At 41.6% G+C, this 23,300-nt stretch overlaps 1 protein-coding gene across 1 annotated transcript; it reads left to right on the plus strand.

Annotated features, from left to right (window-relative positions):
• The first annotated feature begins 3,211 nt into the window (after positions 1-3,211).
• On the plus strand, positions 3,212-5,837 carry LOC124479822 (zinc finger BED domain-containing protein 4-like). Its single transcript, XM_047038736.1, has 2 exons — positions 3,212-4,793; positions 5,071-5,837. The coding sequence occupies exons 1-2, from the start codon at positions 4,690-4,692 to the stop codon at positions 5,567-5,569; spliced, it is 603 nt and encodes a 200-aa protein (XP_046894692.1). The 5' UTR covers positions 3,212-4,689; the 3' UTR covers positions 5,570-5,837.
• Positions 5,838-23,300: the final 17,463 nt, after the last annotated feature.

Genomic DNA, 23,300 nt, shown 5'->3' on the forward strand with positions numbered 1-23,300 from the left:
GTCTGCAATGCTGGGGAAAAAACTATATTACAACAATAATGTAACTGGCCTTTCTAACAGTACAACTCTCCCCAGCTTGGCCCCCCATGGTCTAGAACCTCCCCCAGCTGCATTGCAAATCAAGATAAGAGTTTTCTTTATAAAGCCCAGTGACCCAACTGTTCCTCATGCTGTCTGAGGCGGACAAATGTTAGCACTCGTGGATTGCCTCTTGTCCAATCAAAGTAGACCCACTTAGTTGGAACTAACTGTTGTGTATGGAAGGCCGAGTTAGTCAAAATTAAATAATTAAATAGATAAATACATACATAAATAAATATGGCTATGAAATAAATTCTTAAATTAAAAAAGATGCCAATAAATATATAAATATAGCATTATATAATTACATAGCTGAATCCATTTACCAACATCAATAAATAAATACATTTATTTATTTCAAAATTACGTTTTTGTAAAGACAATATTTATTTATTTCATGGGACTTTTATTTTCAAATCCCACATTTATTTATTTTTTGAGACTTTTACACGCCACATTTATTTCCACACCACATTTATTTCTGTGCTGTATTTATTTCCAATCTCACATGCAAACGAGAGGGGCGTGGTTATCTTCTCGAAGAGAAGCTCAGGTTCGGGGGAACCCAACTGTCCTGACGGGACGTTCGCAGCTGGCTACACAATGGACGCGTGGGCGAATTGGCGTGTCGTGTGTCTAGCGGCGCTTTCCGTGGAGGACGCTGAAGACGTCTTTTTATTCGGAACCGTGATTACAAGCTTTCTACTGTTTGGAATAGGCGGTTGGCTTGTATATCGGAAAGTCAAGGAAACGGCTGCGGCCATCAAAAGCCCCCTTAGGCTGCCCGACCTGATTGATACGGTGGGTAGAGCCGTTGGAGCTCTGACTGTGAACTTACAGCATAATATGGATTACAACAGGGATAAATTCGCGGCTCTGCAAAGGAAGATCGAGGAGCTCGAGACCTTCCTGAAGGGTGGACGTGAAAATTGAGTCGCGTCTACTCATCAAAACAACTACACCAATCTTATCAACTTTCGGCCCCGTAACCAGCACAGGCCTTGGCCAAGGCCGTTGCTGGAAAACAACTCCCCTGGAGAGCGCTGAAGCGAGACTATCTTGCTCTTCCCTTCCCCCTCCCCCACCTACATCTGTGGCTTGGTCTCTACCCGGGTCATGACCAAGGATGTCTCCTTGCCAACACAATCTGCATAGGGAGACTCGGACTGATTGTGGCCTAGGTCGAGGGCGCCAACCCAGACCTACTCACACATTGACTTTCACCTTCTATAGATACCACCACCCCCCCACCCCCATCCAACGCCTTCGACTGCTTGTTACCCTGGGTGGCTGGTGGGTCTGTGTCCAGCGCCTACCATGGCTGCAGGTCCAGATGCTGCTTGTCTACCCCCCCCCACTCCCCGTTGCAAGTGTCTTTGTAAATGTTGGGCTTATGTGCTGAGGTTTTTGCCTGTTCCCATACTGTACTCCTCTAGGAGCATTGTATGGGGGTTGCCTTTTTCTCTCCTCCTCTCTCCTCATGTTATGTTATGCTGTAACTTTTCTAGTTGGCGCCGTAAATGGCTGCCTGGGTAGGCTCTCCTGCCAAAGTAAATTCCTTGTCTGTGCATACTTTCATGGCGAATAAACACCAATTCTGACCAACGCAGCTGCTCAAAGCACGAAGGCAGATAGGGACACCTAGATTCGGTAGATGATGGAAGACATCAGTCGTGTCAGAGACCGCAAATCAAGATTAGAGTTTTTTCATAAAGCCCAGTGACAGACTCATGCTGTCTGAGGCAGACAAATGTTAGCACTCGTGGATTTCCTCTTGTCCAATCAAAGTAGACCTACTTGGTTGGAACTAACTGTTGTGTATGGAACGCCGAGTTGGTCAAAATTAAATAAATAAATAGGTAAATAAATACATAAATAAATAAATATGGCTATGAAATAAATTCTGAAATTTAAAAAAGATGCCAATAAATATATAAATATAGCATTATATAATTACATAGCTGAATCCATTTACCGACATCAATAAATAAATACATTTATTTATTTCAAAATGACGTTTTTGTAAAGGCAACATTTATTTATTTCATGGGACTTTTATTTCCTAATGCCACATTTATTTTCACATATATTTACACGCCACATTTACTTCCACACCACATTTATTTCTGTGCTGTATTTATTTCCGATCTCACATGCAAGCGAGAGAGGCATGGTTATCTTCAGACCAGCGCAGCTGCACACAAGATCGAAGGCAGATAGTAGGGACACCTAGATTCGGTAGATGATGTAAGACATTAGTCGTGTCAGAGAATGCTGGCCTTATAGATCAAATTGATCAGCATGGCTTGTCAGGATATATTATTTTGGCACACATTGTAGATTTTGTGGAGGTACTTGGGCAGATAAGTGCTCTACAGAACATTGAAGTCTTAAATAGTTTAAGACTTATCGAGCACTGTTCGTGTGCAAGATGTACAGGTAGTGGGGGCTGATTAGTGCCAGGTAATGTTAGCTAGCTAACACAGGTAGCAACCGTCGTTACGCCTAACAAAGAAGACTATCACTGCCAACGCTACATCGCTCTGCTATTATGTGGACAGAGCTAGCCAGTGGCGATTTTAGACCCTTTTTAGGGGTGCTCAAGCACCCCAAAATTTCATCTCAGCACCCCAAAATTTCATCTCAGCACCCCTAAAAATAAAAAATGTTTACAAATATATATATTGTTAAATATAATTTAATGCTTGTAGTTCATGAAGAAAGGGACATCCTTAGTTTTTTCATTCATTCAAAATGTTGCATAATAATACATTAATATATTATTTGTCATACAGTGAAATTAGGGATTTATATTAGCAAGGGGGTTTAGGACTTTTGCAAGGCACTGTATTCATGTCACATTCTCATTGGGGGCTGAGCACCCCTAAAGGTCTGATCCTAGAATCGCCCCTGGAGCTAGCTAAGTCGATAAGGCACCTAGCTATAACTTCAGTGCTACGTCGCAGCTATCAAAGACCAAGTCCCCACACGTAGGCTACTTGGTCACCGACATCACTCCCATTGGGAACCGATGATTAAAAGGCAGAGACGACACAGACATTGTGGGAAAAGCTGTCTACATTGTATGCTTTTCGGCAGTGCGATGCCACCGTCACCCCCCATAGTCTGGATGAGCTCACGGAGGCTTTGACATCATACATCAGCTTCTGTGAGGACTGCTGTAGACCAACTAGGGGTGCACCGATCCGATACCAAGATCGGATATCGGCCCCGATCTAGACAAAAAAGATGGATCGGGGATCGGAAAAATTAGCCAATCCATTGGCCGATCCAGCACATCCTACATCATTCGTCAGCAGCACGTGTGTCACATGCTGGAAGAGTTGAGCATTAGCAACATGGAGCGAGCCAAAGGGTCGGCTGTGTGGAAATATTTCACACTTGCTACGCCAACTACTTTTTTGGCTGTTTGCAATGTCTGCAAACAAAATGTCTCGAGGGGTGGTGGTAGTATTACAAAGTACAACACTACAAATTTAATCAAACACCTCAAAAAGCACCATGCTAAGGAGCACTCTGAATTCCTGCAGCTCAACAAAACCAAAGAAGCAGGAGACAATACAGCCCAGCAACTAACTTTGACAGATGCATTTCAACGATGCAACAAGTTTCCAACGGAAAGCTTGAAAGCATTGGCAATAATACAGAAAGTTTTAGAATTCATTGTTTTAGATGCTCAACCAATGTCAGTTGTTGAAGACGAGGGCTTCCGTCGCCTACTGGAACACTTAGAGCCAAGGTACTCTCTTCCATCGCGCAAGTATTTTTCTGAGACTGCATTGCCAGACCAGTACAAAAAGTATGCGAACACATCTCAAAAGAGATTAAAGACGTAAAGGCAATGAGTTTCCCTACAGATATATGGAGCTCTGCTGTGTGTCCAATGTCGCTTTTAAGTTTAAAAGTTTAAAACTGTCCACTGGTTGGACACGAGCTGTACACCACACAGTGCTATGCTTCAAGCGAAGAACTTCCACGGTTCACACACCAGAGATACCATTTTGGCTGCAATGAAGGAGATGCTTAACCAGTTTCACATTCCTTTGAATAAAGTGCAAGTCATACTCCGCGATAATGCAAGTAACATGAAAAAGGCCATGGATAAGATGGGGGTGCGGAGCTTAGGCTGCTTTGCTCACACATTGCAGCTTGTAGTCGATGAGGGACTACTGTCACAACGGAGTGTGAGCGATGCCATTGCAGTCGGTAGACACATTGTGGGACATTTTAAACATTCCCCACTTGCATATTCCCGGCTGCAAGATATCCAGCTCCAGATACAAATGCAACCTAAATGCCTGCAACAAGACGTCAAAACAAGGTGGAATAGTACCTACTTGATGATAGAGTCTTCTGGAACAGAAGCGAGTCCTCTGTGCTTACATTGCTGACCATGACCTGCCCAGTACACTGGCCGCTAACCAGTGGGCTTTGCTAGAAAAAACGAGCATTGTTCTAGCGCCATTTGAAGAGCTAACATGGAAAGTAAGCTCATCGACTGCCTCCACCGCCGACGTCATTCCAGCTGTCACCGTCCTCAAACGCATCCTGGCTAAAGAAGGCGATGCAGATACTGGAATCAAAACAATGAAAAATACCCTGCTACAATCTGTCACCAAACGCTTCGACACTGTGGAAGATGAACCCCTATATGCACTTGCCACCCTGCTGGACCCGAGATATAAAGACAGGTAAGATTTAAATGTAAATGTAAATGTAAATGTAAGATTTTAAACTAATTACATTAGGTATATAGGTTGTTTTACTCTCCACAGTAACACTACCACTGTAATTGATGAGATGCCATGCTGTACGTTTTTAAACATGTAGAACATAAATGATATAGGCCTACATTCTTTATATAGTTTATACAAATGGACATTTGTATATTACTTTAATCAGCCTCAAGTTTTAATGTCATCAAGTTTTTCATATTTAGCCTAACCCATGTTTTATTTTCTGTTTCAGATACTTTACAAGTGCACCATCTGCAAAGCGTGCAAAAGATGCACTGACAGGGGAACTAGAGGAAGACTTGAGGAGTAGCACAGATGGAGCATCAGAGGCTGCAGAGCCTCAAGAAAAGTCCCCTTGGGTGGAAGCAGCAGCAGCAGCACCAAGTAAGAGCAGCTTTATGCAAGAGTTTGACCAAATCGTGGAGGAGTGTGAAGATCCCAGTGCAGCAAGCAGCTCGAGCCCTGCAGTCCAACTGCATGGATATCTTGCAGAGAAAACCATCGCTGCCTCAGACAACCCATACCAGTATTGGGGACTGAACAAATACCGATTACCTTGTCTTGCTGCCACTACCACAAAATACCTCTGTGCCCCCTGCACCAGTGTAGAAAGCGAGAGAGTGTTCAGCACAGTTTCCAACATTGTGGATGAAAAAAGAAATAGACTTACAGCAGAGAGAGCAGAAATGCTTGTCTTCATGAGAAAAAAATTGCCATTGCTGATTAAGTGAGCAATCACAGGTCTGAGTGTGACACTGCACTACATATGTTTACAATGTTTGGTTATTATTATGTTTGTTTATTCTCAAGTTCAGCTGCTATGTTTTATTTTGAATTCCCGTTTGCAAGACTTTGCACTTAATATATTTGTTAAATGTTTTCAATGTTGGTTACTGATTACTATTGTATGTTCAACCATTACACTGTTTTGTTTCTGCGGCTACATGTTATTTATTTTAATTTAAGAAGTTTACAGATTACATTCTGTTTTAGATTTGAATGCACAATTGTTTTTTATAACAAATAAATAAGAATTCAATACATTACATCTGTTATTTTGTCTTAGTTAGGAAAGTAATGTTTAGTTAGGAAAGTCTGGTGCCTTTAGCCTCTTCCACATGGTGGAAGTAAGGTATAAGGTGGGAAGTATACAGTTTATTATTAATTCAACAACGGTATCGGATCGGTATCGGGTATCGACAGATACACAAAGCCCTGGCATCGGTATCGGTATCGGGACTGAAAAAGCCGGATCGGTGCATCCCTAATACCAACACGCACCAGGGTGAGCTACAACAATGACAAACCCTGGTTTACAGCTAAACTCAGAAGGCTGAGGCTGGACAAAGAGGCAGCATTTAGGAGTGGGGACAAGGACAGATTCAAGAAGTCGAAGAACAGGTTTAGCAAGGCGGTGAGAGAGGCTCAACGACTGTACTTTGAGAGGCTGAAGCGCCAGTTCTCTGCTAACGACTCTGCTTCTGTCTGGGAAGGGCTCAGGCAGATCACAAACTACAAGCCCAGAGCCCCCCACTCCACTAACGACTCTCGTCTGGCCAACAACCTGAACGAGTTCTACTGTCGTTTTGAGAGACAATTGGACTGCCCTGAACTATCCCTTCCCTCCCCCCCGCTCCACACCAACTCGGTGACGACACTCTCCATTCAGGAGAGTGAAGTTAACAGACTTTTCAAGAGGCAGAACCCACACAAAGCAGCTGGGCCAGACGCTGTCTCCCCTGCCACCCTCAAGAACTGTGCTGACCAACTGTCTCCTGTGTTCACCATCTTTAACACCTCCCTGGAGACATGCCATGTGCCAGCCTGTCTCAAGTCCTCCACCATCATCCCTGTGCCCAAAAAGCCCAGGCCAACTGGACATAATGACTACAGACCCGTCGCCCTGACCTCTGTGGTAATGAAGTCTTTCGAGCGCCTGGTGCTGGCACACCTTAAATCCATCACAGACCCTCTACTGGACCCCCTGCAGTTTTCCTACAGAGCCAACAGGTCTGTGGACGATGCAGTTAACATGGCCCTCCACTTCACTCTACAGCACCTGGACTCCCCAGCATCCTACGCCAGGATCCTGTTTGTGGACTTCAGCTCTGCCTTCAATACCATCATCCCAGCCCTGCTTCAGGACAAGCTCTCCCAGCTGAACGTGCCCGATTTCACTTGCAGGTGAATCACAGACTCCCTGTCTGACAGGAAGCAGTGCGTTAATCTGGGAACACAAGTCTCTGACTCCCGGTCCATCAGCACCGGATCACCTCAGGGCTGCGTTCTTTCTCCTCTGCTCTCTCCCTGTACACCAACAGCTGCACCTCCAGTCATCCGTCCGTCAAACTCCTGAAGTTTGCGGACGACACCACCCTTATTGGGCTCATCTCTGGTGGAGACAAGTCTGATTATAGGTGGGAGGCGGCCAACCTGGTGCAGCCAGAAAAATCTAGAGCTCAATGCTCTTAAGACAGTGGAGATGGTTGTGGACTTCAGAAAGAACACAGCCCCACTCACCCCCATCACCCTGAGTGACTCCCCAGTCAACACTGTGGAGTCCTTCCGCTTCCTGGGCACTATCCTCTCCCAGGACCTCAAGTGGGAACTGAACATCGGCTCCCTCACTAAGAAAGCACAACAGAAGATGTACTTCCTTTGGCAGCTGAAGAAATTCAACTCCTCCCACTCTGGACACTCCCTGTTTCAGTCACTCCACTCTGGCAGAAGGCTGCGGTCCATCAGGACTTAAGGCCGTTATATGGTACTCCGTACTTCACGATTACGGACACATGGGTGTCAGAAGTATTAATCTATCAAGCATTGCACAGTCAGTCGGTGAACAAGTTTAAGAAAGCTTTATTGCTTGCGACCAGCCCACAAGGAGACAAAAATATCACACGCCATTGTGCTACAAAGTTTGTCTGCGTAAGCCTAGTGTCATCTATAGGTCATGTGGGGAGAGGGTTCTCTGCTGGCAAGGAATGCTGAACACAGAATCATTCTTATTACAGGATAACACTTACATCTTCAATTTTTCCAACATATCCCTCCTGTTTATCCTGAATAAAAGGTGTAATTCCAAAACCACGCCTACACACAGCCAATAAAATAAAAAATACATAAAATCAAAACAATTCCTAAAAATCAAAACTATGTCATATTCAATAAGACTATACAGCATTATAGTCTAATGGTGTGAATGCTTGGACATGACGGAAGCCCATGGTATTTGGTAAAACCCGTCATCACGAAGCAGAATGGTCATTTGATGTCTGATACCTCATCTCAGATCTCCTTCACACAAAATCAAATAGAAACAAAGATTGTAACAAAGAAATCGATATAGAAATGATCAAGATAGAAAAACATGCCTACTTGTTGTCAACATGGTCATTTCTAAAACCATCAACCATTCAGTAAACTGTCAGTCTAAGACAGTTGAAACCAGGCCCTGATTGTGCTCTTCCTCTCCAGGTTAGGTGATAAGCATTTCTCTCCAAGTCAGGGAGTCATCATTTAACCAAACAAAAACCTGTTTAACCCTTAAGTCGCACCAGATTTTGTCTCCAGGTGTACTCCCCCGGTCAAACTTATCTCCATTTTATAGATGGCAAAAGAAGGTCACCATCCCCCGAATCTGATCTCCTACAGAGCGGTCAGGACTTTTGTTCAACAGACATTTCTCTCCAGCCTGCTGCAAAGTCTTTTACAACCTCTGCATGATAAGACACATCACTTTGGCACAAATCCTGAAATCTCATTACATGTTCTAAATTTCTATTTCTTTTCAAATTAATATCAACTTTCTGTAGTACAAATAGGTTTCTCAAAAACAAAACATTAAGCTTTAATGCAACTCCCAAATAATACTTCATTAAGTCACAAATGAAACAGTATTGTTATCTCCTCTTCCGACAGTCTATAACTGTTCTCAAAACATTCAAACTTCTGCCCTGGAACATAACAAAACAGCTGGAACATCTTTACGTAACTGGTAGAACGTATCATGATAGGAGTGTTTGTACCTAAATTTTATTCCACAGGAAACATTGTTTACTTATCTCAAAATTAAAACTTCACTTCTGAATCTCTTTACCATTTGCATTGTTATCAATGAAACAGTTAAATCATTGTATCCGTAGTCATAGCACCATTTAGAATTGTTCATACGTTTTTCAACATACAAAACGGAATGTCATCCCCAAGACAATTCCCCTTGTTTCTCCAATTTGTCCAATCTGCTGAAACGGATGCCATGATTGTGTGCATGGTGATTGTGTAATCTTCTCATAGAAAATGTTGTCTGTACTATAGGCAACCTCAACGCACTGTACTATAGGCAACCGTAACGCACTGTACTATAGGCAACCTCAACGCACTGTACTATAGGCACAGCACAGAGTTTTCCTTAATTTGACGTCAGACAAAATGCACGCTTGACTCACGTGTACCATGCCATTTCCTCTGACACTAGGCAGGAATGACCCCGTTCACCTCGGCTCATTTTCCAGGACTTAACGTGTGAAATCGGTCCCCCACAATCCAGTCTCCTTAGGTCAGGGACCTCTCACTGGATTGAGACAGCATCTCTCTCCTGTCTGCGAATTTCAGAAGTAGACTACACAGTAATTAAAATTACATTCTCACAGAGGTCAGTTGAAAGCAACTGACTCGTCGTTGGCCCATTCCTTAATAATTACATTTCTTTAGCTCAATAAAGTTCATGCATATCCTGTTCTCACTCAAATCGGGGTATGCTAAAAAAAGTTTTTTCTAAAGTTTTTCTTGAATAGTTTGTAAATCCATATGCTGTAGACACTCTTTCGTTATCACTCCCTCCTGTTGAGACATGATTCATCTCATGGCTCAATATTATAGCATAACGAAATAGATTCTTTAGTATCACAAGTTACTCCTGTGAATTTACATAACCCCTTATTTTGGTGACACTCCTTGCATATCTCTCAAGACAGTGTCATCCACATTTCCTAATGTTAAGACAGACCTGTATGGCTGCCTCTTTTGCTGCCACATCTGCTTTTGCATTCCCAGAAAAATAAAATCAATGTTATCAGTATGAACTTCTAGTTGAGCAAACAAATTCTTTATAATCGACATATTTCCTTTTAGATAGTCACTGATGTTAAAACATCGCATCTTTTAACCATAGGGAACAGCAATGAGATGCTTTTGTATTGTTCAGCAACGTAAAACTATTGTTACAACGTCGAAGCACACATTTTAAACCTGTGTAATCTGTTTAATCACTCAGGCGGAATAGCACTGTGCCTGGTTGAGGTCTAGCTTTGGCACATGCGAGGCAGTTGAACTCCCCCTTTTTTTTTATCCATTCCAATCACTAATTTGTCAGTAAATACAGTTCTTAATACTAGTTTGTTTTGCTCATCTCAGCGATGTTGTCTTTATCTGTTCTATTGTTTCCACTAGGAGCATCATACAGGAGCAATCACCTTTTCAAACCATAGTATAGGGAAGACTATTATGAATATTAGCAACAGTAAGCTAAATATGGCATCACGGATGTCCCAATACTACGGACGAGGAAATAGGTCACCCATCTTTTCTACCTTTCCCTGATTACTGTCTCCTATCTTTTTAGCCTATTTAGTCTACACCCTATGTCTCTGTTGGCCATTGATTTCTTCACTGAGTTTGAGACGTGCCGTTCTTTAAGAGAATGACTCCCCTTTGTAGTCAGACTTGTGCCTCAAGACTGTGGTGCGTAACTAATCTGTCCCTGGATCAATGTCCCTTACTTTCTTACAATGTAACAAATGTATCCAAGACGTCCTCTCTGCTATTTTGACTGCAGTGAGTGTGGTGAGTAGTACCTGATACGGTCCCTCCCACCTGGGCTGGACCAGTTATTTATTTTTGATAACTTTAATCAATACCCAACCTCCTGGTTTGACTCATCCGCTCTTTGGTTTACTGCTTCACCTGGAACAGAATTTAGCAGAAGATATCTATTTTCTAGTTAGCATTTTGTATAAAATCGGTTAACTTTTTGATCCACCTCTTCAGGAATTTGGACTACTTCTAGTAGAACCAACACAAGTTCTTCAGAATTCTTATCTTTCCAGGTGATCATTGCCCTATTTATCCATTGTTGAGCAAACATGTATAACAAGACAATACCTCATCATTTGATATTCAACTCTTATTACTTATATCTAGAAATCTCTTTCTTTGTTCCCTTTTAAACAAAATCAACTGTTAGTCTAATTTCTTTCACTCCAAAAACCTTTTCTTTCTTTAAAAATAGTTAAGTTTAAGACCTATATTGTTCTAGATTATCTATTTGACCAAATCCAACCTCTTTTTGTCAAAGATATGATAAAAACCATTGTCTTTATCCTAAACCAGAATTCAATTTGTATGTTTCTCAAATGAAAATATAGACTAAATAATGTTCCCAATGTAGCTATTCCTTATCACAGCCTAACTGTTTATCCAAAACATTGCTTCAGGCTCTTGATAAAACATGCAATCAAACTTAAAGCCAAATTACAATAAAACTCAAAATAAAAATACATTTTAGTTATTTTCTCTTTCTCATTTCATAACTAAATTGCATCCAATACCTTTATCAAAACTCTTAAAAACCCTACATTTTACTATTTTGATTTTAAATGTTTCTCCATATACCTAAAGTATATGCATAGTTCCCTTTTCAGAACATCAAAGTGTTTAAACCAATCATCTCTTCACAACCACAAAACGTTCTCTTGTTTCATTTCATAATCTTCCATGATCCTCTTAAACCAATCTTTTATGTAACTTTCCTCATAATGTTTTACATACATTTCTTCAAACCAAAATAAAACATTTGTGAAAACACAGCTTCAAAATAACCCAACTGGAAAAGTGCCACCAATTGATTCAATGTCAATGGATATTTGTTGTGCAAGTGGTTATTATAATCAGATGTAGCTACTAAAGTTACAATTTCAAATTCAATCAAATCCTTAAACAAAACACATTCCTTCGTCAAATAAAAACAACCTTCCTGTCTAAACGCAAACTTCCCATAAGTTCCCATAACACACAAGGTTGCAATTATTGACTGAATCTCGCCGTTTGATTTCAAAATTAGCCTTCTGTTAATTCTCTGACCCACATTTTAATTTGCTTTAAACTATCGTTATCATAATTTTGTTTCATGAAATCCATGTTCGGACAGTTAAAACTGCTTCTAGACTTAAGTCACTCATGCCAGTGTTACGCTCCGTAATCACGTCAACCATGTCTTAATGTCCTTAAGAAGAAGAAGAAAATATAAATTCTCCCTTTTTCTTTTCAAACCTTTAAATTCACAATTTAACAAGAGTATCATAAGCCCGTAAAACAAAAACTTATTCTTCAACTTCTCAAAAGTCTTATCTAAGCATACAGAGAATAAGCCTTTGAATATTCCTATATTCACCAGCCATTACGCTCTCAACATGCGTAATGCGCGGACAATTCTTCAAATCTCAATTTTGCGGACCAAAAACCCCAAACAAAAATATTTAATTTGAATATTTTGTAGTTTGTAGTCTATATGGTTTAATGTAACACTCTTCTTACTTTCTCAATTACTCTTAATCTTGAATAACTCAAATCTATCACATTGTTTCCATCAGCGCCCGCTTCAAACTCGAATCAAACAAACAGCGCTCTGGAACAAAGCAAAAACTCAACTTATTTTTTCTTTGAACAACACAGGTGGTTGGCGTTTACCTTCTATTCACTTAATTTTGCTCTATAACTCTTCTGATTGTATTGGAACCAATTCATAAACAAGGGGTTCAATTTCTGCATTCTTATTGAATACCTTCACACAGATATGCCGCTTATAAATACAAGTTCTGGTTGGAAAGGCTTCAAAAGCCTCCCTGTTTGGCTAGGAATTACAACAAATGTTGATCACGCATTTGTTAACCACCAAACTTCGAATTCATCCAAATGGACACATCTCTCAGCATTAATACTCACATAATTATGCAGAATTACCCTCTGGCATAAACTTTGTAAAACTTCAACGAAACAGGACTGTTTTAGCCCCCACCTTTCCTTGGAATTTCTGAAACTCATGTAAAATGTACTCAAACAACCAAAAACCTTGTTAGCAAATGTTTCAAAATACTCATCACTTAACATATTTCAAAAGTAACCCAAATTATCAAAATCGATGATTTCTCTAAATTTGCGTCTTTTCAATCTCTCAATTAGTCTGCGCATGTGTCATGTGGTTACTCATCTGGATCTCAAATGTCAAGCTGCAGTTCCTTTACTAGCCTGTACCCGCCGCCATCGCTGTTGAGTCTGTCTGTAAGTTTGTTAGCTACAAATGTTGTTACCATAATTGCTCATTTAACTTCCTGGACTCTCCTCGGTCTCAGAACAGAGCAAAATCTCTGGCAAAATGCACTTTCTCTACGTTTTCATCATTAGCCATTAACAAAGTCACAGCTTGGATCTTTTCCTGTCAGATCCCAAAGCTATCCCAGCAATCCAAGCAAGACTTTGTTCAACAGACAGCGGACTGGCAAATTCGCTAGAATCATGTCAGCCTTCTTTAAGACACATTTGAGACAAAATTGAACACATTCTCCTCACTATATTCTTTTATTCTTTTAACTTTAAAAATAGGAACTTAAACAAAACTTCAATTTCACCATTGAACCCGTATTTTGGTTTCCATATTTCTAAGCATTTCACACTTCCTCTGTACAACTTTTTAAACAATAAGCCATGGTTATATTTACAACAAAACCTCATGTACAATTACATCAACTATTAGAACTATTTTAATAACAACATAAAAATTAGGCCTTAACAACAATAGCGCTTCAGTCTCTTGAATTAATTCCCCTTGTATACACTTCAGTCCCTTGGACTGGCTCATCTTTTACGTGCGCACGGAGATATCTTTTACCTGTAGCCTTCTCAATAGGGCTGTGGACCGGTCCGTTCACTTCAATGGCTTTCTACAGAACTTAGCAAAATAGGATACTAACGCTGCTTCCCAGTACCCTGGCGCCATATCTTAGTAAACGTGACTCCTGTGATTAGCCTGCACCATCTCACAACTTGGACCTGAATTAAGTAAATGCAAGGAATTTAATTGCACGTAATTCATCTTTCACTCAAAAATCGAGTCCAAATTCTACATTGTACACCGAAAAGTCCTATCTTATGTTCACGCATCCGAATCCTGGTCGACCAGGCCTTGTCCTGTTCGTTTGGCTAGGATTTAATAACACATGTTTATGGCACGTGTCTACCACCAGACTCAGATACTCAACAAACACATCTCAGCAACAATAAACGCACTTATGTAGAACTCCACTCTCTAATGGCATGTCAAACGCCTTTACCATGTGTAAATTACAATTCCCAATTCATCAGCAATAACAATCAGTTATTATGTCAATTTCAACCAATATAGCCTACATTTACAGGTCAGGATCCATTGTGAGTTTAGTTCACGACATCACAGCGGAGTATTTCATCCAACTCAGTTTTACTGCAATGGCATTCCCACAGAAATCAGCAATAATCTTTCCATTTGCTTAGGTATTTAACTACCACCAAACTCAGATATATTTCAAATATCTCAGTTTTGGTCGGTCAGGCCGTAACTGATTCTGTTTCCCGGATCTCCCGGCGCCATTTCTTAGCAAAACCTACAGTCTAATTACTTCACCGATCTTTCTGCTCCCGATACGTCACAGATCACGGGTCTCAGTAAATATGACGCCCCACTCGCTGCACTGGGTTTCCGCCAGGTCTTAGCTGATAGGGACCAGAGTGCACCTTTAACGACTACACTATGGAGTTTTTTAAAAATCAATTTGGAACACAAAATGTGACTATATATATATATACAATTTCATTCTTACCTTGTCCATCGAAAGCTGTGCCTCTTAGCTAGTCCAGAATTCCGTCACCTTTCCACCATCCACCCCCCAAAAAATGTGCCTCTTTTTAAACAGCCATATTTGCTGCGAGGTTCTCCACCGTTATGCACGTATGCACAATTTCAATTCTTGGTTCTGGATGATGTAAAGGATTTTGGAATCCGGCTCGAAGGACCATTGTGTCAGAAGTATTAATCTATCAAGCATTGCACAGTCGGTGAACAAGTTTAAGAAAGCTTTATTGCTTGCGGCCGGCCCACAAGGAGACAAAAACATCACACGCCATTGTCCTACAAAGTTTGTCTGTGTAAGCCTAGTGTCATCTATAGGTCATGTGGGGAGAGGGTTCTCTGCTGCCAAGGAATGCTGAACACAGAATCATTCTTATTACAGGATAACAGTTACATCTTCAATTTTTCCAACAATGGGGAGGGCCTACACATAGATGGAACGCCCTGGAACGCCCTCTCCGTCGTCTCCGAGGCCCTCGGAGAGCTCTCCCGTGCACCGTTGAAATTCCTGTCGATCCGTCATGCCGTGCTGTACAGCGACGGATACCCCTTGGCCGTGATTGGTCTGCTACAACATCATTTCCAAACGGAAAGGAAAAGCGGAGAGGAAAGCCGGGAGGAGGTACATAAACACTCGAGGACGATGCTGACGACTTCGACAGAAAGGCGTTTTCTCTAAGGTCGTCTTCTTGAAAGACGTCTGTGATGAGAACTTCTTGGAGAGAAAGTTTATTGTGAGCTAGTTTAAGCTCTACTCTAGCGAATTCAGAAACGTGAGTTTGTTGTCTGTGCACTGACTGCCACAGTTTAGTGACCTAGAGTAGTACATTGTAGTTTTGACTGTACATACAGTTTGTATGGATCTTTTTGTTTCCACTTATATCAGTCTTTTTGTTTCCACTTATATCAGTCTTTTTGTTTATCATTTTTCACATTGGATTATACACTTGGTGGTGGAGAAATGAATTCACAAAACCAGAGCCTTGTCTATATCGTATCGTCTCGTCACATGATCAAATAGAGACTTGCCATTGCACAACAACATACATATTACCCAGCAATCATCATTGCTAATCACAAAAATACCAAAGAAAATAAGAACGTATTCATTTCATGGAATCGTTTTTTAATAGTTTCTATAGTGTAGCCTATATAAGATAAGCATATCATTTTGTTATAGAGTGCTACTATTTTCCCCGCAAATAATACCTACCATGATAGAGATAAGTTTGCTCTTTCAGGTGGTTATATAGCATTAGACACAATCTTCAATATAATATTATGTGACTGTACCTGCTGCACTCATCGTCTGACTAGTGACAGCTGGTAGGTGGGTCACACGTGTGATGAGAGGTGGGAGATAAACAACGACGATTTCTAACTTACAAAGACGCAACAAAGCAACGTGTTTTCGAAAAAAAAAAGCTTCTCCACCTACTGTTCTGGCGGTGAATTGTTTTCAGCACCCCCCGCTTTCGGAGAACCATAAAGGCAACATAAATGCTAATTAATCCGTCCTATCCGGCGGCCCGCCCATCCATCAAGGAGTCTGAGTATCATACTGGCACCTTAATACGTCACGCCACACAAACAGTTTCTTCCCTTCCGCTATTGGCCTCCTCAACAAGCCCAACAGTTTAAGCTGACTTAAATGACATTTTGCACTACATCACAATTCCTGAAATATTAGTATTTATATTGTATTTTATATTTGTAAATTGGCAACTTATATTTTATTTTTTATTGTAATTGTATTCCACTTAGTATTGCTAGTTTATGTTTCCTTAGTATAGTTAGACCATATATTTAATTTTTTTAATATTTTAAAATGACAATCATTCATTTGCTCTGAACATTTCACCCAAGACAGTTTTTGCTAAGAAGCTGAACCTGAATCAAGATGGCGCCGACGAAGGCAGCCGTGGTAGCTAGGTGCGCTCAGTTTTGTCTTGTTTTGTCTGTTAATTCAGTGTTCTGCCAAGATTTCCGGGGTTCTCTATCAAGAGAAGCACTTCTTAACATCAGGACTACAACTCCTGTGAATTTATTTCCCACTTTTCTGCTTCCAGCGGCAGATTTAGTTGGAATTATAGTCAAAGCCACCCTCGGCTTTGTCCTAGCAACGAAGCGTCGTAGGAGAGGTAAACAGGCCGGTGCTTTGGTGCAACTTCGTCGGCGCGGAGAGCGCACAGCGTTACCAGGGATGTTTCTCTCCAACGTGCGTTCGCTGAGCAACAAACTGGACGAACTTCAGCTACTGGTGTGGAAAAACAAGAGACTTTTGTTCATCTTCCATTTTGTGCTTTACGGAGACATGGCTGAGTGAACTGATCCCAGACTCTGCGCTACAGCTAGCAGGTTTCAAACTGCTGAGAGCGGATCGTGACTCCCTGCTTTCAGGCAAAACGAAAGGCGGTGGTATTTGACAGTGATTCTGCAGCACTGTTCTCCTGATCTGGAAACATTTTGTATTAACTGTAAACCTTTTTATTCGCCACGTGAGTTTGCTTCATTCATACCGGTTGGTGTCTACATGCCCCCTCAGGCTAGCGCCAACGAGGCTCAACGTGTGCTCGCCAACCATATATTGAGTGTGGAGCATGAAAATCCCGATTCCTTGGTTATTGTGCTAGGCGACTTTAACAAAGGCAATGTCACTCAAGAACTCCCGAAATACAGACAATTTATCAAATGCCCTACCAGAGAAGAGAACACTTTGGATCACTGCTACTCTACTCTATCAGTAAAGCATACCATGCGGTTCCCCGAGCAGCACTGGGTCACTCAGACCACGCCATGATCCACCTGATTCCTGCATACAGGCAGAAGCTTAAGCGCTGTAAGCCTGCTGTGAGGACATCGAAACAATGGACCAGTGAGGCTATGGAAGAACTGTGGGCGTGCTTGGTCTGTACTGTAAAAGATGTGCTGTTCCGACCGTATGCTCATCGCAACCGCAAGCTGTAAGTACAGTATGATTTTGTCGCTAACAGTTATTAGCAATGCTGACGTCTAAATACGTCAGCATTACTAATACGTGAATGCTAAATACGTTTCTAAACACATCAACATACATTACTTAGCAAGTAATGATTCTAGCTAGACTAGCTGTAGTCGGCATTAGAAGGGAAGCTTCCCAAAAAATAACCAGAAATCTAATAGCTGTCTAACGCCTGTCTAGATTAACTATTTGAAAGAACTAGAGAAAGGCAGGTGCTAAATACAGGATACGTTAGCATGGTTAATAACTGTTACTGACAAAATCAAACTACAGCTTGCGGTTGTGATGTTACTTTTTAGTAACAGCTTCATAGCAAATCCTGCTTTACATTGTCCCAGGTTTTCAAAACCGTCCTCGGTGAAATGGTTTGCGCAAATGTGTCGAGGGTCAAACTGCACAGGGATCTTCTACGCTACGGTATAGACAAACATAAGCCATGCCCGTCTAGTAAATGTTAGCTACCCTTACAAAAAATAAGTATATTAAAGTTTACTATAAGTATACTTAAATATAGATGTTGCGACCTAGATATATTCGTTAGTTTGCATAAGCTGGTATATATTTAAGGAAAGATAATGTGTTTCTATTGTGTTTTGGTTTTGTTAATATTCTGGGTACGGTTCTGATTTATGTGGGCGTCTAGAGGTTGCGGTTTTGAAATGATGATGTCATCAGCAAGCGTGTTGCACGTGTAAAAGGAGAAGATGCTTTGTAAAAACTCCAACGACCGCCTTTGAAAATAAAGTTGCCAAAAGAAAGCTGACTTGATGTCTGTTTAGGGGTGCAACATAAATTGGTGTTTCCGCCCGGTCTGGAGTGTTTTTACCACGAAGCAAGAGGAATGACAAGTGACCAACTCGGACATTGTAAGAGCTAACACTAGCTGATTAACACAGACATTGTAAGGGCTAATGCTAGCTGCTAGCTAAGTCTGCAGATAACGTTACGTAAATTCTGCATTGCTACAAACAAAACAGTGAGGTAAGAGTTTTCTATCATATCGAACTTGCAAGAGATGTCTTCTGACTGGGAAAGTTCGGTGGCAGAAATAGAAGAAAAGTTACTAACACTGAAAGCACCGTATTTGAATGATGTATGCGCAGGACTTGGCCTTACAGTGGATAGACGTGATAAAGATGTACCCCGCAAATTGAGAAGATAAACTCTGCAATATATAGAAGGGGAAGATGTTACTTCAAGAGAAGATGAAGGGATGTCTCTTTTAATGCAACTAAATGACAAAATTGACGAACTAATTGAGAAATCTGAGGATATTGATGAATCTTCGCCTCAAGAAGTACTGGAAGATTACAACCCTGTGAAAGATAATGAAACTACACTCAGTAATCACGAAGAACAAAGAGAGAACGTTTCAACATTGAATGCAACAGCTTATGTAGCTTGTCAAAATGTCTTGTTTGCTCATCCACTGTACAGGAGGGAATTACAAATAATTGGACAAATTAGAGAACCAAATCAAAAGGATAAATTAACCTACTCAAGTTTGGAAAGACAAATTCACAGGGCACTGAAAAAGGGACATGATGAGGGAGAAGTTGTCGAAGCTGTAATTCAAGCCATAGCTCCAGGAACTAAACTGAAGAGTTATTTGGAAAGTAAAATGGATTTGACATTGCAAGCTCTCAGGTAAATTCTACGAACTCATTGTATTGAAAGGGATGCTACAGAGCTGTACCACTCCCTCACCCGTGCAGTTCAGGAGCCTAAAGAAACTCCCATACAGTTTTTAATGCGAGCCATGGACCTAAGACAACAAATTGCCCTTGCCTCAGAAAGAGTTAAAGGGGTGATTGACTGTTTTTTGGGGGTATTTCACACTGTTCCTTAAGGTCTCCGAATAGGGTATGTAACATTGGTTGGGTTGAAAATGGCCCGGGTGCTGTTCTATGCTAGCCTGGCTCTGCCCTCCTACGTACTTCCGCTCAATTTGGATTTTGCTTCTGTACTGGGTCTGGGAGCTCGGCTCTGAAGTCGGTTTCCAAAAGAAAAAAATGTTGTAGGTCCAATCAGCTAACAGAGAGAGTGGCTGAGAACGATGACGTAAATGTTGTGCACTAGTTTGAATAGTTCAGTAATGGCGGCGGAGAAAGATGCGAGCGAAACTATTCTGCGGTTGAGGCAACGCTGCCGAATATCCATAGGTTAAAGCTGGAGTAAGAACATTTCTTGCTGAGTTTTGTTGGTGGCCATGATGTTGTGGCCCTCCTCCCCACGGGGTTCGGGAAAAGTTTGATTTTCCAGCTACGGCAGCTAGCTCCGTTACAGTAGTGGTGAAGGAGTTGGCTAAGGCAAACACTTGCGATTGGTTATGGCAAATCAGAGTGGCTCTGGGCGGATCCAATAGTTTTAAACTTCAACAGAGGACCCGCCTTCAAGGAAATTAACGTTTGTCAATGGAGAGATCCCAGACCCTCTGTACAAATGAAATGTACGAGGGTCTGGTTAGGACCAGGCTAGTTCTATGCCCCCTGATAGATCCTCTGAAATGTTCCCGGGAAAAAACACTAGCTTTTCTCCTTTTATGGTATGCTCATTAATATTTAGATAAGCTGCGCGCTGATTGGTTGGTTTTCAACAAGTGAAGCTAGGGAGCAAAAACGCAACACTGCCAACACACAGCAGCACTCGCTGAAACACCGAAGTTGGAGACTTGAAATAAAAACGAGCAAATAAATCCATTGTGTCTACACAACACTGTTTTCAACAGATTGACTACATATCATTTGAAATGATAACATTACTTGTTTCCACTTCTGTTGTTGAAGCAAACTGGATTGACTTAGGTGGGTAGAACGTTAGGCAACAGCTTAGCAACCAAACCATATCGTAATTCTACTCGGCTTCAGTTAGTTAGCTCTAGATATCTTGCTGAAAAATAACATGAAAAGATCTGGACAAACATGCATCGTGAATTGTAGATTTACATAACACAGGTTATTTAATTGAATGAAACACGGTCAGGAACATGAAACAACGTTAGCCCCATTGCCAATAAACTAGGCTAAATTATCACACATTCTAACTATGCTCTTGCGTTAGCAAGCTAAACTAGTTTATATGTCTACAGTCTAGGTGTTACTAGTAACAGTTACTAGCAATGCTAACGTATCCTGTATCTTGCACCTGCCTTTCTCCAGTTCTTTCAAATAGATTATCTAGACAGGCGTTAGCAATAAGCCAGACTGCTGTTTGTTTTCTGGCTGTTTTTTTGGAACCTTCCCTTCTAATGCCGACTACAGCTAGTCTAGCTAGAGTCATTTGATGTGTGTAGAAACGTATTTAGCATTCTACCTGGTATGCTATATACAGGACACGTTAGCATTGCTAATAACTGTTAGCACAACATCATACTGTCCTTATAGCTTGCGGTTGCAATGAGCATACGGTCGGAACAGCACCTCTTTCCAGGTTCAGCTTCTAGCAAATCCTGCTTGAAATTGTCCAAGGTTGTCAAAACTGTCTTGGGTGAAATGTTCAGAGCAAATGAATGATTGAGTGTCGAACTTCGCCGGGATCATAGACAACAGCAGCCATGCCTGTCGAATGTTTGGCTCCTTGGGAAGACTGTGAATGTTAGCCTTCCCTGTACAGCCTGGAACACAGCATTTACGACCGTGGTCCATTTTCAATATCCTTGTTATAATTCAAAACTTTCTTCTTTGTAATTCCTTATAAGTAGCCTACACAGAGCAGCGCGCAGCTAAACTAGTATCATAGATAAACGCTACCTCGGGCTGGTCTGGATGTAAATTTTGGGGCGTGACAAAGATACAGACCAGAGCCAAAAAGGGCGGTCCCCTGTCCTAAGTCACACCGGTGGCTTTGTTGAAAAGCTAGCGTTTTACAGCCACATTTTTTCTTTGTGAGATTTGCTTAGGAAAGAGGTGTCAATGGACTTTGATACTCACTGTATGTTCATTTTACCCACCGAGCTGTCGTTATTCAACTATGACAAGGTAAAATCGGTTCTGCAATCAATCGCCCCTTTAATCACCGTGAAGAAGAATATAGCCATGACAGAGGAAGAGCTGGTGACCCAGTTCCAAAATAGGCTCTTTAAATTCAGGAGACATCTGTTCAACATCAGGTGGCAGTACAGCATCTACCGGACCCTGAGGGAAAACCTGACCAATGATTGCCTGATCCATATAGATTTTAGTGAGAACTTCACTTGCAAGTGTGCTTCAGAGATCCAGTCAGTTCACTTTGGGGGGTCACACAAACAAGTGACGCTCCACACTGGTGTCCTCTATCTGGGGAAGGAGTCCCCCATCTCCTTCTGCACCATCTCACCCAGCAGAAGGCATGATCCAGCATCCATATGGGCTCACCTGGACCCCATCCTGGACATGTTAAAAAGACCAGTACCCTGCCGTGCAACACCTTCACTTCTTCAGTGATGGTCCAGCCAGACAATATAAACAGAAGGGCAACTTTCACATGGTTTGCACGGAACCTTACAAGAAGGGCTACCAGGGGACTACGTGGAACTTTGTCGAGGCCAGTCACGGAAAGGGTGCTCCGGATGGAGTGGGGGGTTAATTGAAGAGGTCAGTCGACCTCTTGGTCCGTCACGGGAGAGACATAACGGATGCAATGTCTTTCTATCAGGAATTGAGGAATGCTGGCAGTCAAAATCAGTTATATTATGTCAGCGAGGAAGAGGTGGAAAGAAAGGCACAGATGATGTCTGGGTTACCTTTGGTAACCATAAAAGGAACCATGCGAATGCACCAGGTTATAAATATCACACATGGCATCCTGAAATATAGAGACATAAGTTGTATCTGCCAAGCGGCGGAAGGCGTGTGGGATTGTCCATGTTATGTACTCCAAGAAGTCACCCTCCCGACAGTGTGGCTAATGGCCGTGATCTTTCACCTCCACATCAACCAGGTGTCGTCGACTCGGATACCTCAGCTCCACTTCGTCCAGATGCCATTGAGTCTCACCAAAGTGGACAGTGGTGCATCGTGAACTATGACGAACAACCATACCCTGGCGTTATACTGGAGGTCGAAGAACATAATGTACAAGTAAAGTGCATGTACAGGAATGGAGTCAACAAGTTATACTGGCCAAGCCCTAGAGATGATATCAACTGGTATCGAGATGACCAGATTGTTTGTCTGATGCCAGAGCCACTGCCAGTGAACAAAAGATCAGTTCAGATTGACCACAGTATCTGGAAGTACTTAGAGGAGCACCTGGATGTGTGAAAATGGCAGATGTGAACTGGCCACTAGTGAAGAAGCCATCTGTTGTTAGAAAGCAATGGCTTGATGATTATAACAGTGGCACGCGACACAATAACATGGCAAAGACAAACATATCTCACGTACAAGTGAAGAACAGATAGTACAGGAAAAATTCCATGAACATGTTTAGCTGCATACAAAATGTTCGTATCAGTGCTTTTGGGAAATCAGTTTTAGTTTACGTATAATGTTAGTGTTTCTAGTGGACATGTTGTATATGTTTATAAGGCAATGAAAGACAC

The sequence above is a fragment of the Hypomesus transpacificus genome, chromosome 17, assembly GCF_021917145.1.
Source record: "Hypomesus transpacificus isolate Combined female chromosome 17, fHypTra1, whole genome shotgun sequence".
In the NCBI taxonomy this organism is placed as follows: Eukaryota; Metazoa; Chordata; class Actinopteri; order Osmeriformes; family Osmeridae; genus Hypomesus; species Hypomesus transpacificus.